This window comes from Nerophis lumbriciformis, linkage group LG09, assembly GCF_033978685.3.
Source record: "Nerophis lumbriciformis linkage group LG09, RoL_Nlum_v2.1, whole genome shotgun sequence".
NCBI lineage: Eukaryota > Metazoa > Chordata > Actinopteri > Syngnathiformes > Syngnathidae > Nerophis > Nerophis lumbriciformis.
In genome coordinates, this window is record NC_084556.2 from 17,466,108 (window position 1) to 17,493,452 (window position 27,345).

Consider the following 27,345-nt stretch of genomic DNA (forward strand, 5'->3'; position numbering starts at 1 on the left):
TTCATTGTGTCTTCTTGTTAAAGGGGAACTGCACTTTTTTGGAATTTTGCCTATGATTCACAATCCCTACGTAAAACAAGAACACATACTGTATATTTTTCTTTTTTTATGCATTCTTAGTCAGAAAATATGGCAAGCATGAGGTGGCTAACAATGTAGCTACTGTAATGGCAGTACACTATTACTAATAAAACATCCAAAAACCACCAACAGTACTCCATTTACATCTCGTGATCTGAATATTAACCAAGTATTAGCAACATTTACATTAATCTCACGCTGTAAAGCAAGGCAGAAACAGCGACAGCTTTGCACCCAGTGGTGTGTGCACATCTTCTCTGCTCTGACTGGAATGGAACTTTATTGTCATTGCAGTTAAAAGTACAACGAAATATGTTTTCAATACCAGCTGTCTAAGGCCCCTTCTACACTAAGAAGGGGCCTTAGACAGCTGGCCCCTTCTTAGTGTAGAATGGGCCTTAGACACCCAGTGTGTGTGTGACAATCATTGGTACCAGGCCCTACGCAGAGCGTGTGTTCTGCCTTTAGGCACCTGACTGTCACGACAAGGGTATTATACCGACAGCGTTTCACATCAGATTCATTAAGGTGAAACCAACATTAGTTACGTCAGTATCATTTATTGCTAATTTTAAGTTGACAGCACATTTCGGATAGGATAATGTTTAAAGTGAAAGTGGACTTCATTGCGTTTTGTTGTTGGAGTGACCAAAGATCGTATATTGAGAGAGGATGATTATCCGCATGGTGTTGTACAGTGCACACAATGTCCTACACAAAGTATATTTGTAGTCAGTTATATCATCTTCGTATTGTCACTTAAAAAAATATAGAGGACCTGACTTTCGATGTCCTCCATGGTAGTTACGGCCATGTTTTTGTTGTCTAGACTGCGACTCAGAAAAGGTGTTACTGATTATAGATGTGTGTTGCTGGTTCAACACATCGTACACAGGTAGAGAAAATGATTGTCTCTGTGGTAAAATCCCGTATGCACGAAAAATCCTCATTTAAATGAAGCGGTCTTCACCACTCAGTCGATCACATGAAACACACCCACTTATAATACACGCTATTTTATTTGTTGCACCTGCTATTTAGCGCGTGGTATTTGGATCTAAGTAAACCAGGCCCTTAGGTATTTGTGGTGGCCTGCTTTAAATAAAAGTGCACCGCGACAAAGCGATGTAGCGCTACCCTTTTTTGTCCCTCGCTGGGACTGTCTGTAGCTTGTCATTACAAGTGTAAGTGGCGGTACATATTGTAACTCCAGCCCTCATACTCGGACTGGGGCAATTTTGGCAAAAAAAAATCCAAAACATGATTACCTGAAGTAACGATTATTCCACTCTCAGCTTAGTTTATCTTCTAAATATTTGTATAATTTTATAACTGAAAAGAACATGTGTAACAGGTGACAGCCAGTGTGGCTGCGCCATGTGTACGTTAGTAAACATCACTCCCGGACAACTTCAAGAGTGTTTCCTGGCCCAGGCTTATAGCTCAGTGGTCAGCACACTCGCCTCTCATGCTGGGGGTTCGCAAAAAATAAAAATTAAAAAAATTGGAAAACACGTCAGCTGGAATGACAGTGTTTCCTTGATGAGGAGAAACTTGAAAATTTGTAAAGAAAAATATTTTTGAAACACTGTGCTGTGCAGAAATGTAGATGACTTTCACCTTATGAAAAATGTATTTATTACAGTAAAATTATGATCTCTATCTTTTCCACAATATGTGGCGTTTGTAAATAATTCCGTTACGAACATCTGCTTTTTTGTCTGAAACTTATAAGCAGTCTGAGTTGCTCTCTTTTTTGGGGTGACATGCATTGTTCATATTTAGTAACAAGGCTTACTACTTTTTGGTTGACGTCATCCTTATTAGAGCCAAAGTGTGTACACACTGTCTTTTTGGTACAAGTTGCTTGCGTTGTACTGACGTCTTTGCGTTGACGTTTTCCCTCCATGACGCTTCTCTGGAGCTTCTCTGACTACTTCTTCTGCGGCTCTTCTGGCTTTCACGCTTAGCGACACCCGGTGGCCTGCCGTGTAACTACACAATCCCTATTGTAATTTAAGGGCACAGTCTATAAGTAGAAACATCGCATATAAAACATGTACAATCTAAGCTGTCAAGAAGCATCTCAGTAATAAATAAAGCAAAGCAGGTTCTGGATCACAAATCACTCCACATTATTTACTGTTCATTAGTCTTACCATACTTAACCTATTGTGTGGAAGTCTGCGGGAATAATTATAAAAGCTCATTAAACTCAATAACTATACTTCAGAAAAGAGCTGTACGCATCATCACCAAGGTTGGATATCTGGACCATACTCACTCACTATTTTTACAGTCAAAAATATTGAAATTTAATGATATTATTTTGTATCAAACTGCACAAATAATGTATAATGTATAAAATAAATAAACTCCCAGGAAGCATTCAAAAATTGTTCAGCACACGAGAGGGGGGTTATAGTTTAAGGGGGAATTTAAATTTCAAAATGCTTAGTTGTAGAATGACCATTAAAAGTTTTTGTATTTCAATTTGTGGAGTGAAACTATGGAATGGTTTGAATGTGGAGTTAAAGCAATGTCCAAACATAAACCAGTTTAAAAGGAAGTATAGGTACATGGTATTCCAGAGGTACAGATATGAAGAAGGGCGTTGATATTGGGTTGGTTGTGTTACAGAAGAGTGTGCCCATTGAGGCAGTGGTGCTGCTGTGGTGGCATGATACCATTTCCATGATCACTAGTGGTAATGGAGTGGCTATGTATGTGTGTAGTGTGCATATGTATGTATATATCTATAATTTATGTATATACAAGTTCATTAAGTTTGTACATAGAGTGAACAGGTAGTTCTAGCTCAAAGTAATTTTTGATTTAAAGAAAAGGGGTGGGATTAAGTAAGTGTAAACTTCTTCTCACTCCTTTTCAAATATGTAAAAAAAATAAATAATAAAGTCCAATGCTCATTTGTTTTTTTATTCTCCATTGTTTTCATTTTGTTATAATGGCTGTTAAGGCTATAGCACTGCATTGGACCAGGCTTGCTCTTGTTTTTATGCATATTTGAAAGAAAAATATATAAATAAATCAAAAAAACACTTTGCGTCGATTGATTATCTTCTGGTTAATCGCCCAGCCCTACCTTATAAGCACCTGGTCTGCCAGAGAATAAGAAGACAGCAGGGGAAAGCAAAGTTGCTAACTTAGTTGTCATGATCTCTACCCATGACAAGTTTTGATTTTGTTTACTTTTTTCCTGTGTTTTGTATAATTTCCTGTCCTAGTGCCCCGATTTTGGTTCTATTTCCTATTGGATTCCTTGCTTTGCTGCACCTTCACTTTCGGTTCTGTTTCCTGCCAGCACACCTGTTTTCTATTAGTTAAATAAGCCTATTTAGTTGAACCTTTTTCTCCTTGCCAGCATGGGATCATTAGGCTTTGTACTTTGTGTACCAAGTGTTTGTTTTACGGTAAATGGGTCATACTGGTATAGAGTTTTTTTTTCTTCAAGGTACTCAAAGCGCTTTGACACTATATCCACATTCACCCATTCACACACACATTCACACACTGATGGCAGGAGCTGCCATGGAAGGCCCTAACCACAACCCATCAGGAGCAAGGGTGAAGTGTCTTGCTCAAGGACGCAACGGACGTGACTAGGATGGTGGAAGCTGGGGATCGAACCAGGAACCCCTTAAGTTGCTGGGACGGCCGCTCTACCAACCGTTTGTTGGTAGAGACTTGTTTTTTCCCTAATAAAAAGGGTTTCTGTGACACTTGGGCCGCACGATAGCGGTAGTTGTCATTATACCAAGATGGGTTGTACTTGTTGTACTTGTATAGCGCTTTTCTACCTTCAAGGTACTCAAAGCGCTTTGACACTACTTTCACATTTACCCATTCACGCACACATTCACACACTGATGAAGGGAGCTGCCATGCAAGGCGCTACCAGCACCCATCAGGAGCAAGGGTGAAGTGTCTTGCTCAGGACACAACGGACATGACGAGGTTGGTACTAGGTGGGGATTGAACCAGGGACCCTCGGGTCGCGCACGGCCACTCTTCCACTGCGCCACGCCGTCCCTAGATGCAGAGGACAGTAGGAGCATGCAGGTAGAAGGTATTTAACTTATGAAAAATAAACACTAGTGCAGCTGGGAGTGCACAGAGAGCATAGGGAAAGCTATATAAATACAAAGCAGACTAAATGAAGTCACCATGCAATAGATATACAAGAAGCAATGTTCCAGGAGCAACAGCTAGACTTGATTACTAAACGAGAACAGGTGCGCTGGCAAAGAAAGTAATAATGCTGCAAAGACAAGTTACATGAAGTGAAAACTAGAAAATAAGTGCACTGGGCAGGAACTAAACACCAAACACAGATAGACGCAAACACATGACTAAACTCATGCCGGGCATGAGAATTTTTACCTGCAGTTAGCCTTCCTTCCTCTGCATCCCGGGGTCCAGACATGTGTTACATGTGTACAGTGTTGCTATATTTAGCGAGTTTTTCAGACTACTTTAGATACTCTTATTGAAAAAGTCAATAGCGACAAATCTCACAACTTTTCTTAATGGAGACTTTTGGAGATTCTAACATGAAAGCACATTCTGCTCCCTTCAACGAGCAGCGGGGACTACTGTGCCCCCCCCCCCCCCCCCCCCCGCCCCCCCCCACATTTGAAAGTACTCACAGGTGAAACTGTCTTGTTTGTGACAAAACGACAAAAAGAAGCGGCAGAAGAAATTTGTTTTGCAAGGTTATATACATGTAGGTATCCACCATCACAAATAGATTCCAGTCCTGTGAGAAACCTAGGGGTGTGTCTACACGGGGTGGACTCATCTAGCTCGGCATGTCAATGAATAAGCAGGGTTTTTTGCCCCGTTTACACTGCACACCAAATCAGATTTTATTTTGCACTCAAGTGACACAACTCAGATTGTTTTTGGCAGTCTGAATGCTCCAAAGTGCTTCAAATCTGATCTTTTCGCATCAGATTCAGGCCACATCAGGAGGTAGTCCAAATCCGATTGGAATGTGATCTTTTCAAAAGGGACTTCAGGCTCAACGCAATGCGACCTGAATGTGACTTTTTCATCAGCTTTGGGCGAGCTACGTCATTCGTGTGCGCAGGGAAAGATGCAGTCGCCAGCGTAAGAGGATACTTCATCACAACATCCGGTTTCGGTGAGCAAAGTCTAATTAAGGCAACCAAATTTTCCCAGTGCATCACTTGTTGATAGTGCGCAAATAATAGGGTATATTTAATATGTGAATATATATTTTGATTTCGAAGATAAAATAGTTGTTGTAGGACCGGAATTGACGCTGTGGCGCAATTGCTTATATGTGAGTTGAAAAATAAAGCTCATGTAGATCCATGCTGATGTCCGTTTCCCCTTACTTAACAGCCATTAAAAGATTAGAATCCTCCCAAATATATTACACTATATACATCCATTCATACATTAGATGACTTTAATTTACTTTATTGTAAAAAACCCACTCATTTTTAATTCATACATTCGATTACTTTAATTTATTTTTACTCACTTAAGGAGTGGCAACCATATCTATTTGTGTTGTCCCAATACCAATATTTTGGTACCGGTACCAAAATTATTTCGATTCTTTTCAGTACTTTTCAATACTTTTCTAAACAAAATAATTGCATTATTGGCTTTATTTCTTACGGTACATTTCTTATTGCAAGTTTGTCCTTAAATAAAATAGTGAACTTGTCTTGTATTAGTAAGTAAGTAAACTGTACTTTTTAGAGGCGGTATAGTACCGAATATGATTCATTAGTATCGCAGTACTATGCTAATACCGGTATACCGTACAACCCTAATATCTATGGTGACAACTTTTATTTTATTTTGGTAGAAGCGACCCCCCCGTCAACTTCCTTTGTTTTCACTTTATCGAGGTGTCGAGGCCACATTTGGGCTGCAATGGGGCCACATGCGCGTTTACACTGGAGTCTGATAAAAATCACATTTTACTTGCAGTGTAAACAGTCAGATGGAGAAATCAGATTAAAAACAAGAAAAATCAAATTTCGGCCACTTTAGCCTGCAGTGTAAACGTAGACTTTGTTAATGATGTCATGAAAACCCAGAACTTTTGAAAAGTGATGCAAACAAGTGATAGATTTGTCTCACATTTGCTGCTTGTAGGGACACCACAATCTAAAACTACATCTTGCACTATAGGGGATCTTTAAATTGTAATTGTGTATATACTGTATTAATAAAGCAGACACATGGAGGGAAGTGATTAATTGGCCACTTGTGCAATTGTATAACACAAATGTGAAACTGTCATACATATATTACGGTGGCTATAAATATCATGGTAATTAAAAATCCCACTGCATATGCATTCATGTTTCAGTGCGGTGGGGGAGAAAATGGCAAGGGCACAGCACGGTGACTGTATCCGAGCTGGCATATGGTGACTTCACAGCTTGGAAATCTTTGTATGCGGCCGCTAAGAGCAGAGAAACACAGTAACAGAAGCAGACAGAGAGCCTCCCCTGCCTCCTCAAATACATATTATCATTGTTTTTTTCTTACCATTGCGCCCTTTCCTCTGGAAGTTCACGTGGCTCCACTCGCCATCATCCAGCCTCTTGTCGCTGGCTTTCATCTTGATGCTGCCAGAGCCCATATCCATGACCAGGTAGAGAAAACCATCCATCAGCTCCATGGCGAAGAAGTCGGCCCTGGGCGTGCTCTCGGGCTGCGCCCCCAGCAGGCTGCCATGGCTGAACAGCAGCAGGCCGCTGGGCTCCGTGGTGCGGACGTCTAGCGATATGGTGCCTGTCTTCTTTGTGTTCCACCTGGGCAGTGTCAGGTAGGCAGACGGTGTGTCAAAGGTGACCGGCTCCAGGGCCTCCACGCTCTCGCAGCTGAACGTCAAGTCGCCATGGATACTTATTTTTGGGTCCCGGTGCTCAGCCAGCCGTGACAGCTCCAGTCGGAATTCATTATTCTTGTAGACCACCTGATAAATGAGAGAGATGTCGTGGTGAGGTGACAGCTGCGCCCCGGCAATTCGTCCGCTCCAAAGGTTTAGATATTACTCATCAATAAATAAAACAATGAATAAAACACACAAACACTGACGCAATATTCACAAGGACACTGTGCCGACCGCATCTTTCCTTTGCTCAAATATTACAACAAAAATCTGTACACTTTAGAATCCTTTAGCTTCAATGAGACAACGGTTTTCTTATGCTTTTAATGTATTTCAAACACGCATACAGTAATAATATCACAAATCACACATATCCAACATATCCAAATAGGATAGGAAGAAGCCGGTTTACTGAGATTCAAAGATAGTCTTTTTTTTCCCAAACCATCTTATTGATTTATTCTGTTATTTGTCACGGTTTACCTGACACATGAAATGTGGCGAATTAGGGCGGTGCATTATCCCCTTTAGCCCCCAGATGGCGGTAGAGTTTTGAATATCTCAGAGTCGTGTATAAAGAGGGTATGACCAACTCAGTTTCAAGCGATCCCCTCAATGATAGGTCAAAAAGCACTCACGTGACTACAGGGTGCCATGACTGCTACCAATTTTGAGCTATGTGTTTGCGGCGATTTTTCGTTAGTTTTTCGATATAAATAAATGCTCTGTTTTGCAGCAGAGGGCTGCTCCACCCACGAGAATTGTGGAGAGATTTTACATCACTTTCCGCACAACCTGGAAAGAAGACAAGTATGGGAAGTGAAGGTTCGCCATCTCCACTGGAGAGCAACAAACTACAGCGTCTTGTGCAAGGTGAACACACAAAACAACGTCGGCGTTCTGTTCCGGAGAGAACACACAGAAGCTAATACAAATAATAACAGAAGAAATAAACAAATCAAAAAGATGGTTTCACAAAAACAGACTATCTTTGAATCTCAGTAAAACTAAAATAATGCAATTGGGTAACAGCAGAAGAGAAAGTCAAACACAAATACAAATAGACGGACATTGAATTAGTAAAAGAAACCAGATTTTTGGGGTAATAATAGATGAGAAAATGAACTGGAAATTTCATAAAAAATATACAACATAAAGTGACAAGAAATATGTCAATAATGAATTAAGCAAAATAAGTTCTGGACCGGGCAGCACGGTGGAAGAGGGGTTAGTGCATCTGCCTCACAATACGAAGGTCCTGAGTAGTCTGGGGTTCAATCCCGGGCTCGGGATCTTTCTGTGTGGAGTTTGCATGTTCTCCCCGTGACTGCGTGGGTTCCCTCCGGGTACTCCGGCTTCCTCCCACCTCCAAAAACATGCACCTGGGGATAGGTTGATTGGCAACACTAAATTGGCCCTAGTGTGTGAATGTGAGTGTGAATGTTGTCTGTCTATCTGTGTTGGCCCTGCGATGAGGTGGCGACTTGTCCAGGGGTGTACCCCGCCTTCCGCCCGATTGTAGCTGAGATTGGCTCCAGCGCTCCCCGCGACCCCGAAGGGAATAAGCGGTAGAAAATGGATGAATGGATGGAAGTTCTGGACCAAAAATCACTCCATATTCTCTACTGGTCGCCAGTGTTACCATATCTGAGTTATTGTGCAGAAGTATTGGGAAATAATTACAAAAGTACAATTATTTACTTACCATGTTACAGAAAAGAGAGATCAGTTAGAATAATACACAATGAGTAATACCTCCAGTGATCACAAATACATTGGAGGCAGCCACCACAGTTGATATACTTCACAAAAAAGTCTTAATTTCTCCACGATTGTTGGTTTAAAGCTAATTAAGATTTTGGCAAAATGAGGGTAATCATTTATTTTTTTGGTCTTTCTCTGTATTGTTTACATTTATTGCGCAGTTGGTAGCGTATTGTAGAGCCTGCTGGTCAGTAACCACTGCAGGAATGTAGCAGCAGAGTGTATCAAAGACGGCCGCAAAATTATAATTTCACGAAATAAAATAATGTTTTATTTTAAGTTTTTGAGCTGGAATATGCTTAGAATTATCCATCCATCCATCAATTTCCACCGCTATATACACATATTATTTTGGTTTATTTCATCAGAAAAAACTAACGTCAAAACGTCAGTAATTGCATGCATCCGAGCACAGCCACACACGTCCTTGGAAGCAGTAATGGCGCTTGTTGTTCAGTTGGCCATACTCTCTTTATACACCACTCTGGAATATCTTAAAATTATTTTTGGGGCAATTCCAACTTTGACCACAGCGTCAGTTGCTATGTAGAGTGGCGCTCTCCATCATTTTTTATCAGACTGCACCCTTCCTTTTACGGGAGATCCACCCAGGAATGGGGCCATATGAATCCCTTCCCTATTGTAGCTTGTGTGTACTGTCCTGAACAAAATACAGTCATGTCGTCTGCAGAAAGTACTAACTTTAAGTCCTTTGTAACTTTACAAATGTCGCTTGTATAACGATTGAACAATTTTGGTCCCAGTATTGATCCCTGGGGTATACCAAATGATATATTTAGTGCTGCAGACGTGTTATCGCCTTGCTTTACGTATTGTTCCCTGTTGGTTAAATAGCTTCTTACCCATGCCGTTCTAATTTGTTAATTAAGATTTAATGATTAATTGTGTCAAATAATTTTGTTAAGCCCATAAACACTGCAGCTGCACACTGTTCATCAGACAAACTGTTTATCAATATAAATCATGCTAGACACAATGGCCCTGATCAGTTGCAAAATGTGCTAAATAGCATATGCAAACTATACAACTACACGATTAGAAGGCATTTGCTGGTAATCTACAAATAACACAAGTGAAAAAAAGGTGCAAACCGCCCTTTTTAAATGACAATGTTGTGTGTACTATGAGTTGAGTTGAGTTTGAGTTTATTTCGAACATGCAAGCATACACATGATACATCACAATTTCCAGTTTCTCTTTTCAACATGTACGAAAAGGAGCAGGAAGAAGCAGAGCTTATTTAATCCTACTCCTTTTCTTTTACATAACAGTTGCTAAAACTTTTGTTCACTTCCTGTTCTCAATTTATTCACAATATACTCCATAAGTAATCACAATGAAAATAAATAAATAAATAATAATTGGTGAAGTAAGTCAATTTACATATAATGAGATAAGGAAGATTATTTTGAGAATGAAAGAATGAAAGAATGGATGGATGGAATAAATCCAGAATGTTTATCATGGTTCTTCTTTTTTGTACTTTGTAAACACTTTAAGTTTGAAGAGTTTCTTGAAGTGGATCATATTAGTGTATTGTTTGATTGCTTTGCTTAATCCATTCCATAATTTAATTCCACATACTGATATACTGAAGGTCTTAAGTGTTGTACGTGCATACAGATGTTTTAAATTAAATTTTTCTCTGAGATTATATTTCTCCTCTTTTTTTGAGAAGAATTGTTGTATATTCATACAACTACATGCATTCTATGGGCTGTTACCATTGAGACAATCATTGACCTCCACATTTATGGTGTCATTCTCCAACTGTGGTGTTTTGGATCATAAGCACGCAGCTATAATCTGTTTAATCTTTTCTGGGCTATAGAAGCGTGCATACAGTGCAAGGAGAAAACGAAAACAGACTTTTTAGCACAGAGAAGGTGCACTCTGGTAGACGTTGGCTCTAACTGCAATAGTGCATGAGAAAATCCAGTGTTGCAATAATGTTTATTATAGAGGAGATATATTGAGTTGTTTATCATTTATATCAGCCTTTTAAATCATTCAGCAGATTAAAAAATGGCATTGCTTGATAGACAATATATCTCTACTATTTTTATTTCTGATTATGGAGGGACAATGTGACCTAACATTATATATCGCGACATATATTTTTCTCTATGGCTCCTAACGAAGGCAGACGCTTCTCCTTCCCTCTCTCTGCTTTCGATTCTTTTGTCTTGTCTTAAAGGGGAACATTATCACAATTTCAGAAGGGTTAAAACCATTAAAAATCAGTTCCCAGTGGCTTATTTTATTTTTCGAAGTTTTTTTCAATCACGCAATATCCCTAAAAAAAGCTTCAAAGTGCCTGATTTTAACCATCGTTTTATACACCCGTCCATTTTCCTGTGACGTCACACAGTGATGCCAATACAAACAAACATGGCGGATAGAACAGCAAGGTATAGCGACATTAGCTCGGATTCAGACTCGGATTTCAGCGGCTTATGCGATTCAACAGATTACGCATGTATTGAAACGGATGGTTGTAGTGTGGAGGCAGGTAGCGAAAACGAAATTGAAGAAGAAACTGAAGCTATTGAGCCATATCGGTTTGAACCGTATGCAAGCGAAAACGACGAAAACGACACGACAGCCAGCGACACGGGAGAAAGCGAGGACGAATTCGGCGATCGCCTTCTAACCAACGATTGGTATGTGTTTGTTTGGCATTAAAGGAAACTAACAACTATGAACTAGGTTTACAGCATATGAAATACATTTGACAACAACATGCACTTTGAGAGTGCAGACAGCCCATTTCAGGCGCGCTAAGAACATATATTTTTCCACGATTTCAGCACTCAGGTTAACCATACCTAAATAGACACAAAATACTGCATTACACAAGACTACCCGAATGTACTCGAATGATTGAAAAAAATAAATGTTTTTAAGCTAAATTATTGGTAAACACAGTTTATGTATAATAATTTACGTAAAACCGCGAGTAATGAATAAAGTTTTCATCAATTAATATATTCTGTAGACATACCCTCATCCGCTCTCTTTTCCTGAAAGCTGATCTGTCCAGTTTTGGAGTTGATGTCAGCATCTGCTTTGAGTGTCGCAGGATATCCACACATTCTTGCCATCTCTGTCGTAGCATACCTTTCGTCGGTAAAGTGTGCGGAACAAACGACTGACCATTTCGTCGGCTTTCCCCACAGCCTTGTATTTTGAACAAATTTCGTCCAATTTCTTGCCACTTTCGCATCTTTGGGCCACTGGTGCAACTTGAATCCGTCCCTGTTCGTGTTGTTACACCCTCCGACAACACACCGACGAAAGTGAGAAAATGGCGGATTGCTTCTCTGAGAGCGAATATAGAAAGGCGTTTAATTCGCCAAAATTCACCCATTTAGAGTTCGGAAATCGGTTAAAAAAATATATGGTCTTTTTTCTGCAACATCAAGGTATATATTGACGCTTACATAGGTCTGGTGATAATGTTCCCCTTTAACTTTCTCAGAGCCTCTTTTTGCACTGCTCTCCAAAATCTAAACAAAGGAATTGATCAACTGGTCTCTCAACAAAGTTGAGAAGCTCGGGTCCGGGTTATCTGCCTGTCCTGACAGAACATTGTTGTAGACATGCAGTGGACTCTTGGGAGAAGTGTAGCGTGCCTTGTAATTCTGTCAGTCAAGGACGTTAAAGACATCTACCTGTTTGGATTCATGATAACAGGACATCCACTGATTGGAATAAGTGTATCCTTAGTGTATCGACAAATTAGAAGACGCTGGCAGCCATTCAAGGTACTCCAAAGCTTTCACAAATGATTGAAAGAACTGTGGACACTCAGACTTTTGTGATTTCTTTGCTTCGAGATTCCCCGTATAGGACAATGCAGCGAAGACGCAACAAACTCCTGTTGTTTGCTGACTTTTGTTGGACTGACTGGCTGTGTTATTGGGATGACACCCAGCGAGCACCAAGGTCGAGGAACAAAGCAACTCTTCAAGCTTACAAACACACAAAAATTACATTCACGGAAAATACACACCACACACATACCCACCTCCCATGGCCTTTGTTGCTTTCACACCACGTGGTATGATAGACAATGGAGCAGTGCCCCCTTGTGGAAGCAGCTTGGAACCGGATGCCCACCCCCTCCCCATCGTTGAGTTGTGTATCGTAATATGTATATGTTCTTTGGTCGAGGTTTTTCCTGGTCTCAAACTGAGCCCCACCACAAGAGTTTAGTTTGGGACTTGTTTTTTTCCTCCTCCTCACTCCATGTTATACCTTTTTCCTACCTTTGTATGGGGCGCCACCCTTGTGGCGATCCATCAGTGTTCTTGTTCTGTCTACCCTGTAACTGTATGTCTAAACTTAAATGGGTTTGTACTAAAATGTCATTTTGTTGCACTTTTTAAGTGCAATGACAATAAAGTTATATTCCATTCCATACATTGCAGCTTCCTGCGATAACATCATCACAATATACTTTTTGGTATATAAATGATAATAGAACCATTTCCAAATGACTTATAAACACTCTTAATTTAGCTGCTGACGTTTGCATTAACATATTGCATAATTTCCAGTTGTATTCTTGTCTTAAAACTATTATTAATCTACCTGTTAATTTTTAACATGTTTCTTTTTACGCTTCTGTTAAAATGTAATATTCACTAATTCTTCTGTTGTTTGGATACTTTACATTAGTTTTGAGCGATACCACAAATTTGGGTATCGATCAAATACCCTTGTTTATATTCAAGAGCTGTTAGCTATGCTTTTTTGTATTCTGTAGTGTAGTGTAGCATGTTGAGCTATTGTTTATGTCCTCTGGTCCTCCAGTGATATCTATACTATTTGCCGTCATTAAAGCGGGGATTGGGGACTTAGAACGAAGCAGCTTCGCACTGTTGAGGGACACTAGCCGCTAGCGGGGATGCTACATTGCATTGAGAACGCGGTAGGTCACTTGCCGCTGTCAAATTTGCAAGACACAGCTAGAATGTGTCATCAACATGCATTTTTATGATATAGTATAGTCAGTGGCGCGCCGTGCGTTTTCTACCTAGGCCATCAGTGATGTCCTGTGTTCAATGATTACCTCTCAAAATACCATCATTTATGTCACCACATGAGCATTGCTGGAGAAATACTATACAGAAACACATTTACGCACTACTGGGCATTGTACAAAACGGCTTATTTTCTGGCGCATTTAAAAATCAATAAACCCGCATCAGCAATTAAAACATATCTTATGTGGTACTGTCAAAATTAAAATTGCAAAAAACATATTAAATGTGAAAAAAAAAATGATGAACTCACAACTTGTAGAACCCATTCGAGCTTCCGGTGTTGGCCGACATGGTCTCACAAGATGTAGTTTCTCTTTAAATATCCTTCTTGAAAATGGCCTTGCAAATATATGTGTTGTCTTGTCCAATCATAAAAGATGCAAACGTGGCGTGTTGGCTGAGTTCTCAAAGTTTACTCCACAGCGTGCTCATCGATAAAAATCAAGCTGCCGGCATGACTACATTCAACAACCGAACCGGGGCTACTGCGCATGCTATTTACTACTGTGGCATGCTGGGTAATGGAGTTCTTATGTTACCTAGCTCATAACATCACAATATATATCTGCCTTAGGCCAGCTAGAAGGCCTTACTGAAAACAACTTGTGATCTGATTGGCTATCGCAACTGTCTGTCAAATGTTTGTGTCCGTTCACTTGCAGTGCACTGACGCTTGCATTGTTCATTCTGAAGGCCTCCGGCAGATTTGGTACAGCATGGCAACATAAGCTAGCTGAATTCTGATTGGATAAAAACTCTATAACCTAAAAACAACAGCGCTGGAAGCAGCATAATATGAAGAGAATATAAATACTTTTAGATATTTAGGGAAAGTAAATAAAACATTACTTTTATCTTTAATTATGATCATGATTTCTGGTTATGTTAGGCCAGCAGAGAAGGCCACTGAGCATAGTATTAAAAGATCTATTATCGACTAAAGTTGTATAATTGTTTATATCATATATCATCTATATCATGCAACCATATTTATGTTCGTCAAAATATGTCGACATAATCACATTGCAAGTGCTAAATATATAAATATATATGCATCTTCTCCTAATATTATGAGCGTTCCGACAATCTGCATATGTTCTGCATATTCATGAATTAAGACACGCTAAATGGAGTGCGAGAGCTATTTTGCTCATTTAACACAGACCCAATCAGTAGATCAAGTTGGGATATGTTTCAATAAACGCAAATCTTTAGTATACAAGTATTTGATTTAATATTTGTATCTCATTTAAATTCACATAATTTCTAATGGGAAAAAAATGCCTAGGTTTTCGTATTACCGTTTGGAACACATTACTAACAAAAACCGGGGGTACTGCTGTAATAGGAGGCAACATATTAGAAAGACCTGTCAATAGTAGAGTACTACTAAATACAAACAATCACAAATAGTACAAATATATTGGAATAAGCTATTTAAATTTTTGCTTTGGATCTTTTTTCACAGTGCCAGTGTACTGCACCTAATGAGGGCTTTTTAACTGATTTAAGTTAAAGTTAAAGTACCAATGATTGTCACGCACACACTAGTAGTGGTGAAATTTGTCCTCTGCATTTGACCCACCCCCTTGTTCACCCCCTGGCAGGTGAGGGGAGCAGTGGGCAGCAGCCGTGCCATGCCCGGGAATCATTTTGGTGATTTAACCCCCAATTCCAACCCTTGATGCTGAGTGCCAAGCAGGGAGGTAATGGGTCCCATTTTTTTATAGTCTTTGGTATGACTCGGCCGGGGTTTGAACTCACAACCTACCAATCTCAGGGCGGACACTCTAACGCAGGGGTCACCAACACGGTGCCCGCGGGCACCAGGTCGCCCGTAAAAACCAGATGAGTAGCCCGCTGGCCTGTTCTAAAAATAGCTCAAATAGCAGCACTTACCAGTGAGCTGCCTCTATTTTTTAAATTTTATTTATTTACTAGAGGGCTGGTTTCGCTTTGCTCAACATTTTTAATTCTAAGAGAGACAAAACTCAAATAGAATTTGAAAATCCAAGAAAATATTTTAAAGACTTGGTCTTCACTAACTGACAAAGAAACAGATAACAGATTTGGTGTCCAGTTCAAAGTGTGACATGATCATACTTGCCAACCTTGAGACCTCCGATTTCGGGAGGTGGGGGGCGTGGTCAGGGGGCGTGGTTGGGCGCGTGGTTAAGAGGGGAGGAGTATATTTACAGCTAGAATTCACCAAGTCAAGTATTTCATATATATATATATATATATATATATATATATATACATATATATATATATATATATATATATATATATATATATATATATATATATATATATATATATATATATATAAGATATACTTGACTTTCAGTGAATTCTAGCTATATATATATATACATATATATATATATATATTTATTTTATTATATATATATATATATATATATATATATATATATATATATATATATATATATATTTATTTTATTATATATATATATAAGAGAAATACTTGAATTTCAGTGTTCATTTATTTACACATATACACACACATAATACTCATCTACTCATTGTTGAGTTAAGGGTTGAATTGACCATCCTTGTTCTATTCTCTGTCACTATTTTTCTAACCATGCTGAACACCCTCTCTGATGATGCATTTGGCTTCTTCTCCTTGTTGTGTGCGCAGTTGTGCACTGCACTCTCTAAAAGCTGTAGATGTTATTGTCACATATGCATGTACAGTAGATGGCAGTATTGTCCTGTTTAAGAGTGTCACAACATTGCTGTTTACGGCAGACGAACTGCTTTACGGTAGACGAAAACGTGACTGCTGTTTTTGTGTGTCGTTACCGCGCTGGGAGGACGTTAATGAAACTGCCTAACAATAAACCCACATAAGAAACCAAGAACTCGCCCTCGATCATTCTACAGTTATAACGTGTTTGGGCAGGCACGCTGTTTATATTGTGGGAAAGAGGGCGTGAAAACAGGCTGTCGGCACGTCACTCAGGTCCGCCTGAATTTCGGGAGATTTTCGAGAGAAAATTTGTCCCGGAAGGTTTTCGGGAGAGGCGCTGAATTTCGGGAGTCTCCCGGAAAATCTGGGAGGGTTGGCAAGTATGGACATGATTTATTAAAAAATTTGAGAGTTGACTTTTGTATTTTACATAAGTTATTATTTGTACAAACATGGTGCAAAGTAATTCATGATTTGTTAAAAAATGTTAGTGGCTAGCTAGTTAAAATGGGATATTGTGATTTCACAAGACTGTCTTAGAAGTGATCATTTGAAAATGTTCAATTTGAAAAATGTGCACTTAGAGAAAATATAAAAATAAAGTGTTGCATATTGATATTTATCTGTTTCTATATATGTTTATTGTGAGAAATCATTAAGATGATCAGTGTTTCCACAAAGATAAGTATAATTAATTATTAATAATAACATAGAGTTAAAGGTAAATTGAGCAAATTGGCTATTTCTGGCAATTTATTTAAGTGTGTATCAAACTGGTAGCCCTTCGCATTAATCAGTACCCAAGAAGTAGCTCTTGGTTTCAAAAAGGTTGGTGACCCCTGCTCTAACCACTAGGCCACTGAGTAGGTTTAAGGGGTTAATTTTAGAAAAATAAGGTGTACAATTGCACATGACAAATATGAAAAGGAGGAGATGTTAAACCTACCATATAATAGGTGGACTTTGCCAGGTCAGCACACAATTCAATAATTAACAATCACAAAACAAATACGAGCATTTACAAGCATGGCTGAGCTCACAGAGAAGAAGGTGGTTGATTCTCTGCAGTCGCTGCACACCTCATTTTTATTTGCTTAATTTTACTATCTAATCGCAGGAAAAAGAGGAAGATATGGCAAAATAGAAATAAATTCAATAGCACGGTGTTAATGAAAGCACACGTAATTCCTGCAGCATCCCTGTGACTTCCTCTCGTGTTGTTTTTTGCTTTGTGTTTGGGCCTCATCAATATGCACAGCAGGAGAACAACAAAAAAAAGCTTGTCTCATTTCACTTGAAGTCACCCGGTGTGTTATCTGCCACATCACTGTGCCACCAGTCAGCGCCGGAGGTGACACACCACGCTGCACAGAGGACTTACAGGCACGGCTGTAAGGCGATATGAGCCAATATCACACTTCACACTGCCTCGCTGTGACTAATTAAGCCGAGCTGGAATCAGATGGTGAAACTGACCATTTAGAAATGAGTGAAAGTAGCAGTCGGCCCCTGCCCCCGAAAAGGAACGTATTGGTGATTTATCAACAAGGCAGTTGTACGTAGGTTGGCCTTTATTTATCACGGAGGCGATGAAAGCTGAGCAAGGTGCACAGATGTCAACAAAATGCACCCTGTGGCCTGTAAGAGGCTGTTATGTAAGGCCACGGACACGTCAATGCCAAAGTCGGCTTCAGTGTTTTGTCGCTGCGCCACATTTATGACACATGCATGAATCTATTCACAGCTGACATCCTTTTTTGAACACATCACAGTATTCTAACCTGTCCTGTAATTTCAATTCAAAGACAATAGTGTGACTTAAGGCTGTTTGCCACATTCACACAGATGTCTAGAGGCCGCTAACTTTCCAAAGTATTTTACACGGTATATCCCGCCCTCTTTCGGCTTCTATGACGAAATTACTTAACTACGTATGTAACATATGCACATGCATAATAGCGATTTAGATACTTAGCATTACCTATTATTGAATGTATATTCTATCTAAGTATTAGTGTAGCTAAATTATTTGCAAATGTGAGAGGAGCCAGATGAGGTGGTTCGGGCATCTGGTCAGGATGCCACCCGAACGCCTCCCTAGGGAGGTTTTTAGGGCACGTCCGACCGGTAGGAAGCCACGGGGAAGACCCAGGACACGTTGGGAAGACTATCAAATCAAATCAAATCAACTTTATTTATAAAGCACATTTAAAATTTACCACAGGGGTAGCCAAAGTGCTGTACAATGGGCAGGTTAAAAGATAATACGAGTACCAAGCAAACACAACACAACACAAACAAAACACGATAAAAAATAAATAAATAAAATAGAGTAAATAAAAACATAAAAACAGGTTCACAGCATGTGTATTATGGGGCGCCATTGCAGGATGGATATCACTCAGTGTTAAAAGCCATGGAATAAAAGTATGTTTTTAAGAGAGATTTAAAAACAGGAAGAGAGGAGGCTTGTCTAATACTCAGAGGTAGGTCGTTCCAGAGCTTGGGAGCAGCAGCGGCGAAAGCTCTGTCACCTCTAAGCTTCAGCCTTGTGTCAGGGACCGTCAACAGCAGCTGATCGGCTGATCTTAAGGATCGGGTGGGGCAGTAAGGCTGAAGGAGGTCGGAGAGATAGGTTGTTGTTTAGACTATGTCTCCCGGCTGGCCTGGGAACGCCTTGGGATCCCCCAGGAAGAGCTGGACAAAGTGGCTGGGGAGAGGGAAGTCTGGGCTTCCCTGCTTAGGCTGCTGCCCCCGCGACCCGACCTCGGATAAGCGGAAGAAGATTGATGGATGGATGGTATCTCAATCTGTGCGCATGTAATCCAATTTGCGTTGTGTGTATTAATTTGTGTGCCTGTAAATCAATCCGATCTATGATCTGCGAGAAGCAGGAACCCTCTATTGGCTGTTTTTCTTTTTAAACGTGACTTTTGTGACACTTTTGTCGTGTACAATTTGAAAGAGCGCATCCAGATTCGTGATCGTGAGCATGTAATACAACGTGTGCACTAGTGTTGTCCCGATACCAATATTTTGGTACCGGTACCAAAATTATTTGGATACTTTTCTGTACTTTAAAAAAAAAAGGGGACCACAAAAAATTGCATTATTGGCTTTATTTTAACAAAAAAATCTTACGGTACATCAAACATATGTTTTTTATTGCAAGTTTGTCCTTAAATAAAATAGTGAACATACACCTCAACTTGTCTTTTATTAGTAAGTAAACAAACAAAGGCTCCTAATTTAGCTGCTGACGTATGCAGTAACATATTGTATCATTTATAGGGATGTCCGATAATGGCTTTTTGCCGATATCCGATATTCCGATATTGTCCAACTCTTTAATTACCGATACCGATATCAAACAATACCGATATCAACCGATATATACAGTCGTGAAATTAACACATTATTATGCCTAATTTGGACAACCAGGTATGGTGAAGATAAGGTGCTTTAAAAAAAATTAATAAAATAAAATAAGATAAATACATTTAAAAAATTTTCTTGAATAAAAAAGAAAGTTAAACAATATAAAAACAGTTACATATAAACTAGTAATTAATGAAAATGAGTAAAATTAACTGTTAAAGGTTAGTACTATTAGTGGACCAGCAGCACGCACAATCATGTGTGCTTACGGACTGTATCCCTTGCAGACTGTATTGATATATATTGATATATAATGTAGGAACCAGAATATTAATAACAGAAAGAAACAACCCTTTTGTGTGAATGAGTGTAAATGGGAGAGGAAGGTTTTTGGGTTGGTGCACTAATTGTAAGTGTATCTTGTGTTTTTTATGTTGATTTAATTAAAAAAACAAAAAAAACGATACTGATAATAAAAAAACGATTCCGATTGTTTACGATATTACATTATAACGCATTTATCGGCCGATAATATCGGCAGGCCGTTATTATCGGACATCTCTAATCATTTATCATTCTATTATTTTGTCAAAATTAGGACAAGTGGTAGAAAACAAACTACTAATCTACTTGTTCATTTACTGTTAATATCTGGCTATTTTCTGTTTTAACATGTTCTATATACACTTCTGTTAAAATATAATAATCATTTATTTTTCTGTTGTTTGATACTTTGCATTAGTTTTGGATGATACCACAAATTTGGGTATCAATTCGATACCAAGTAGTTACAGGATCATACATTGGTCATATTCAGAGCCCTTATGTGTCCACTCCATGGACATATTTCCTGAGTTTATAAACATAATATCCATCCATTTTCTACCGCTTAATATACATTATAAAAAAACTAAAGATGTTGTGATGCCAAAAAATATCGACGTGATCATAGTAGTAACGACTAGATACGCTACTGCACTTGGTATCATTACAGTGGATGTCAGGTGTAGATCCACCAATTGGCGGAATGGTACTTTTCAGAGGCGGTATACTACCGAAAATGATTCATTAGTATTGCTGTACTATACTCATACCGGTATACCGTACAACCCTAGTGTGCGCACGCATTCAGAAGTGTGTGTGTGTAATACAATCTGCGTGTGCGTATCTGAGGTGTGCCAACAATAAACCAACCACAGGAGACACCACGCAATTTAAACCAATCAGAAACAATTTACAGCTGAGGTGTGTGAAAGAGAGACACCAAGACCCGCCTTACGTTGTTTCTGATTGGTTTAAATTGCGTAGTGTCTTCCGTGGTTGGTTAAATGCAGGCACAGTGGATTGATGGCTTGGTCTGGGATTTGAGGGTTCTTTCTGATTAGGGACAGACAACTTAAAACACATGTGCGCGGATTTGATGTACAGACACACAAATTCGTACACACACACACAAATTACATTACACGCACAAACATTGATATACACAATAATTTTGCTACAGTAATACTTAGGAAGTGGGATTCAAACCGGAAACCATCCAGTTACTGGAAAACTGTTCTCCCAATGAAAGCAGAGAAATAACACGTCTCATGCCTGTACTTCCAACATGAGAATGCCAGTTTCGTGTAGACATCCGTAATTCCGATGTCCATGAATGCATCTCGCCTTTGTGCTGTGCTTCTCAATCATTTCCTGTCACACCCCCAGGAAGAAGAAAACGTTTCACACCCCCTCCCCTCTGCCATAGTATAATTAGTCTATAAAATAGTTTTAAGTACTTATCAAAATTAAAGAAAAAAAATAAATATATATATAGATTAATTTACATAAAATAACTTTATATAAATTGTTTGTAAAAGAAAATATTTAAAGTGAATTAATGTGCCTGAAATATATTTAAAAAAAAAATCCTTATCTTGAACATCTTGAACCCTTTTTTTCCCCTTTTTTAAATTGAGACAACATTATGTATGTGTTTAATGTTTGTTTGCTTACTATGGTATATTATTAAATTATTATTTATTTGTTCACTGTTCCGTTACAGAGAACAAAGAAATCGGATAAAATTGCTATGGTATGAAAAGGGATAGGATTAAATAAACTCTGATTCTTCCTACTCCTTTTCGGACGTGCTGTAATGAAACAACTGGAATTGTGTGATGCATTACATTGTATCGTATGCATGTTCGAAATAAACTGAAACTGAACTGAACTGAAATTATTCAAACTATTAAACATTTTAGAGCAGGGGTCACCAACCTTTTTGAAACCAAGAGCTACTTCTTGGGTACTGATTAAAGCGAAGGGCTACCAGTTTGATACACACTTAAATAAATTGCCAGAATTAGCCAATTTGCTCAATTGACCTTTAACTCTATGTTATTATTAATAATTAATGATATTTATCTTTGTGGAAACACTGATCATCTTAATGATTTCTCACAATGAATATATATAGAAACAGATAAATATCAATATGCAACACTTTTTTATATTCTCTCTAAGTGCACATTTTTCAAATTGAACATTTTCAAATGATCACGTCTAAGACAGTCTTGTGAAATCACAATATCCCATTTTAACTAGCTAGCCACTAACATTTTTTAACAAATCATGAATTACTTTGCACCATTTTTGTACAAATAATAACTCATGTAAAATACAAAAGTCAACTCTCAAATGTTTAAATAAAACATGTCACACTTTGAACTGGACACCAAATCTTTTATCTGTTTCTTTGTCAGTTAGTGAAGACCAAGTCTTTAAAATGTTTTCTTGGATTTTCAAATTCTATTTGAGTTTTGTCTCTCTTAGAATTAAAAATGTCGAGCAAAGCGAGACCAGCTTGCTAGTAAATAAATACAATTTAAAAAAAAGAGGCAGCGCACTGGTAAGTGCTGCTATTTGAGCTATTTTTAGAACAGGCCACTCATCTGGTCCTTACGGGCGACCTGGTGCCCGCGGGCACCGCGTTGGTGACCCCTGTTTTAGACCATCCCGAACCATTTGATGATTAAATTAATTCAATGTATAATAATACATTCAAATTGATCACTAACATTAACTTAGGAGGACACTTTTAAAACACTTTAACCTACAAAACCGAAGTGAATGAAACAATTTGAGCAGATTTTTTTTGTTATCAAAATGAGAAAGTCGGGATTACAATGAGCACGTTTTGTAGTGCACAGCTTTTCATAGCGGCGTTTGATACCGCATGATACTGATAAAGCATTTTCCCCGGGGTCACACCCATGGGCCCGCCCCACCAGTTCAGAACACTGCCTTAGTATAGTTATTGGAGAATGAGGAAGAGAATTGCAGATAGGTATAGGGGACCAATCAGATACTATCATAATTTCGTGTTGGTAACGGCATTGTAACATTTGAAAAGGTCGTTAATCCGTTTAATGGTTACTGGAAAACAAAAGCTGCATTAGTTATAACGCCTTTTTGCTTCAATGAATCCTGTTTTTGTACAAAATCCTACTATATTCTTGTGAGAACAGTCTCCACAGTATCACATTGTGCTGGCTCATTATCTTAATAAGCTATCTGTGAATGCAGCGTATTACTGAGTTGAATGATTGCAGTGTGTGGCTGAGAAAATAATGCGCCGTAGCATCTCGTCTAGTGGGTGTAAAGTGGCTACCATGCCATTAACGGGCCACCGAATCAAATGTGTCATTACATGAGAAAAGTGTAAAAATGGCCGGAACAGTTATTGTGTAAGTAGACAATTAAATCAATCATGTCAATTATCTAGTTGTTTTTTTTGTGCAGCTCTTAATGGAATGGAGGAGTAGAATATTATTATGGATAGGACCATGCGGAACATGTGGCTCCAAACTGGCTCCAGTGGTTGAAGCAGGAGATGATTGGAGGCTGATGATGCAGCTTTAGTTGTTGACCTTTCAGATGGTGACCTCCCAGATAAATGTGTCTCTTCCTGCTTGCTGCTGCGGTTGATGCGTTTGTCTCAAAGTGGCTTTTATTTTCCCTTTCAGCTGATGAACCGGATGGCCTCTGCTTGGCATCTATCATCACCGCTAAAGACATCCAGTGTTTTCAATGAATTAGAGGACAGTTATACCTTTCAATGGTTGTCGTCGGTGGCTTTAAAAATCCATATTTCAGCCGGTTGGTGCTTGCTTTGAGTTCCCACCGGGATAAGGAATAATGTAAATGTGTCAATTCTCAGCTTTGACCATGGACCTGTATCATTCTAGTTCAACCGCTCCAGGCTGGACTGAACCGTCTGTGACCCTCGCCTCAGCATTTCCTGGCAGGCTGATCGCATTTGATCAGCTTTGCCTTGTCCACCACTCGGCCTCATTAGCGGGGATTTTTTTTTCTTTTCTCCTCCTGTTTGTCATCCCCTCTCGGTGCACATCGCATCCTGCCAGCGTGACTTCAATATGTTCTACTTAGGCACATCAGCTGCACGGGGCCCAAACACCACCACCAGCCATGCCGCCCACAGAGCGGAGGTTGCAGTAATGCCGGGACAATAACCTTCCCATAAATAACATCTCATCTTCATTTCAGCGCCTTCACGCAGCAGAGGAAATTTCCACATCAAATCATTCAGTGAGCTTGAAAACATGTTCTACTCTCAATATCAACACTGAAATTGTAGCATTTGGCGGTGCAAAGAAGAACATGCATTTATTGCGTTTTGAGGGCGCTGAAGGGTTTTAAGGCAGAATAGCACACAGACATGGGACATTTCATTAGGTACACCACACTAATGACATCCAATTTACAATCTGTGTCAAAAATGCTTGCTTATAAAACATTTTGATTGGGAATGTGCAGAGAGGAATCATATAAGGATATTTTAGTATTGTGATTGTGTTTAGAGATTTTCACATTATTTTTTTTTCTCTCTTGGAGCTTATTATCATAATATGGAAACCAACAAAAACAAATCGGAAAGTAAAAATCAAATATATATATTTAAATAAGTGTAGCTAATGTATACAGTTGTACTCAACATTACCCAACCCCCATTGTATTTTTCTATTTTTTTAAATATACAAACTGTCATATAGAAGGCCAATTTCAATAAATGCGATCTTAATATGGCAATATTGGCAATGTTTATGGTTTATACCGCAAGTGTATAGTTTTTGCAAATTGTATTTTATTTTTTTAAATCTACAGTCGAGGTTCAATCATTTTTAGAGGGAATTGTTACATGCCCACAACCGCCACACATAGATTCGGTGCTCCTTGTTTGTCCTCCCTCATAAACACGTTATAATAGGACTGTCTGTAAATGTAGCTTGTCGTTCCAACTCCAAACAATAGATGGTGATGTAACTTAACACGCCCGAATACACACCTGTCTGCCAGAGAATAAGAAGACCGAGCAGAAGGATCAGCACTGCCAGCCTCTATTAATACTCACTATATTTGGCAGAGTATTCAGACCCACCTACATTCTGTAATAAAATACAATTTTAAAAAAGCGCCTTCTGACAAATGAGTATTATCAAAGGTTTGATGGGGTCCATGTATTTTCAAGCGAAATTCCAAGTGCACATACCGGTTGGAGTCTCCTCACTTATTTGGTATAAAAATGATAACAAAACCTTATCAAAACAAGTTACAGGTGCAGACATATGACGCATACAGGCTAAACATGGAGATGGCCTAAAAAACATATTTTTAAAAATGATTAAAAAATAAAAAATAAAATACATTCTTGATTCTTAAAAGTTGGAGTAAGAATCATGATTCGGATGTGAATAAAACATTTTTTAGCACCCCTAATTGCATACTTTAAGGCGTTATTGTGACTTCAGAAGCCCTAATTTAGAAACATCTTTGTTTAGCTGTTAATATTCATGGCTCACTTTTAGTCCTTCATGCAATGTCCATAAAATGTGTATTTATTATTGTTATTATTATTTAACTTTATTTAATGTACTTAAAAATATATTGTATTTTTTGTATTTTTTTAATTAATATTAATATTGAATGTTATATTATTTACTTTTTTTCTGTCCATTAAAAAAATACACGCACATGCGTCATGGCCAAGTATGCAAATCACAAAGAAAAAACGAATACTAATGCTGTGGTTTCTAACAAAAAAAAAAAAAGATTTTAAGGTTATTTTGGAGCTTTCATAAAAAAACACATGCTGATATTAGAATGTTTTTTGAAAATTAGTTTGGACTGTTGTGTGCATTTGGCTGTTAGCACCAAACTATAGTGTCATTTTGTTGAGCGAGAATAAGAAAACTTGCCGGAGAAAAAAAGTGCAAACTCACATCCAGCAATGAAGCTCTGCACTAGTTTTGGCAGCGTTTTCAAATAAGCTTCCTGCCTGCTTTTAACAATACAATATGAAATTATTTATACTGTGCCAAGCTCTCCGTCACATATCATGCTGCAGCTTGTGTTCAGCCTCTCCACTTTATTTGCTGCGTGAATTCTGTGCAGGCTATAATTCGGATTAGCCGTTTGTTCTAAAGCAGTGACACATAAAAACTTTATTGCCATGTATGCATAAAAAAATACACGTATTTGTTTGACTTGGGAGCTGGCTTCAACAACACTGACATTCTTATCCACTCATTTTAAATTTAGTCCCTCACTTGAGTTTTATGAGACTTTGCTCCCCATTAAAAACAAATGTACGACACAGCTGAAAATGGGCCTTACCGAATCATGCGCCACTTTACACCTGACATCATTCTGATGCGCGGATAAACGGTGTTAACGTGCTGTGTGGAGACAATCAAAGTGACACGTGCAGGGTGAGGCTTCATGGAAAGATTAAAAACGAGGGTGAAGGAGCGAGCCCAGAGAGAAGTTCCAAGAGTAAGAAGAAGGATGCATTACTTATGTATACTGCTGGTACTTTCTCTCCAAAGGATTCCCGCAGGATTCTATAAACACACACACACACACACACACACACACACACACACACACACACACACGCACACGCACACGCACACGCACACGCACACGCACACGCACACTCATGCACGCACACACACTGTGCAGCATCCCTGCTAAATGCTTCACCTTGAAACACCCTTACAACAGGCCAGTCAATATGAATGTGAAGGCTGACTTTCTATGAGAAGAACATGTCTTGACTAAATAGGAAAAGGGCGGAGCTATCTAAAAAGGGCAGGATAGTATTTCAAGCGGTCTGCGGAGGTCAAACAGGACTCACATCTTTGAGGCAGCCCATGAAGTTGTTGCTGACTGGCGAGCCTGGCAGGTCTGCTGTGTTCAAGCTGCCTCCGATGTAGAAGAGGTCGTCAGAGCCCAGCATGGTGTAGTCCTCTTGGGTGTAGCCTGTGGTGGTCAGTATCCCGTCCACCAAGATAGTCACCTGGAAGGGAGAAGTTTTTAAGTTCAGTCTCCCCGCTGTCTTTAGAAACTAGTGACACCTCTGTTTG

General features: G+C 39.0%; 1 protein-coding gene across 1 annotated transcript in view; it reads right to left on the reverse strand.

Annotated features, from left to right (window-relative positions):
- The window catches only part of LOC133607627 (neurexin-2-like), a 416,009-nt gene that overhangs the window by 209,529 nt on the left and 179,135 nt on the right, over positions 1-27,345 (reverse strand). Inside the window, exons 7-8 of the mRNA XM_061962447.1 lie at positions 27,117-27,278; positions 6,637-7,066 (exon numbers count right to left, since the gene is read on the reverse strand). Coding sequence (XP_061818431.1) covers positions 6,637-7,066; positions 27,117-27,278 — 592 coding nt within the window. The remainder of the gene's footprint in view (positions 1-6,636; positions 7,067-27,116; positions 27,279-27,345) is intronic.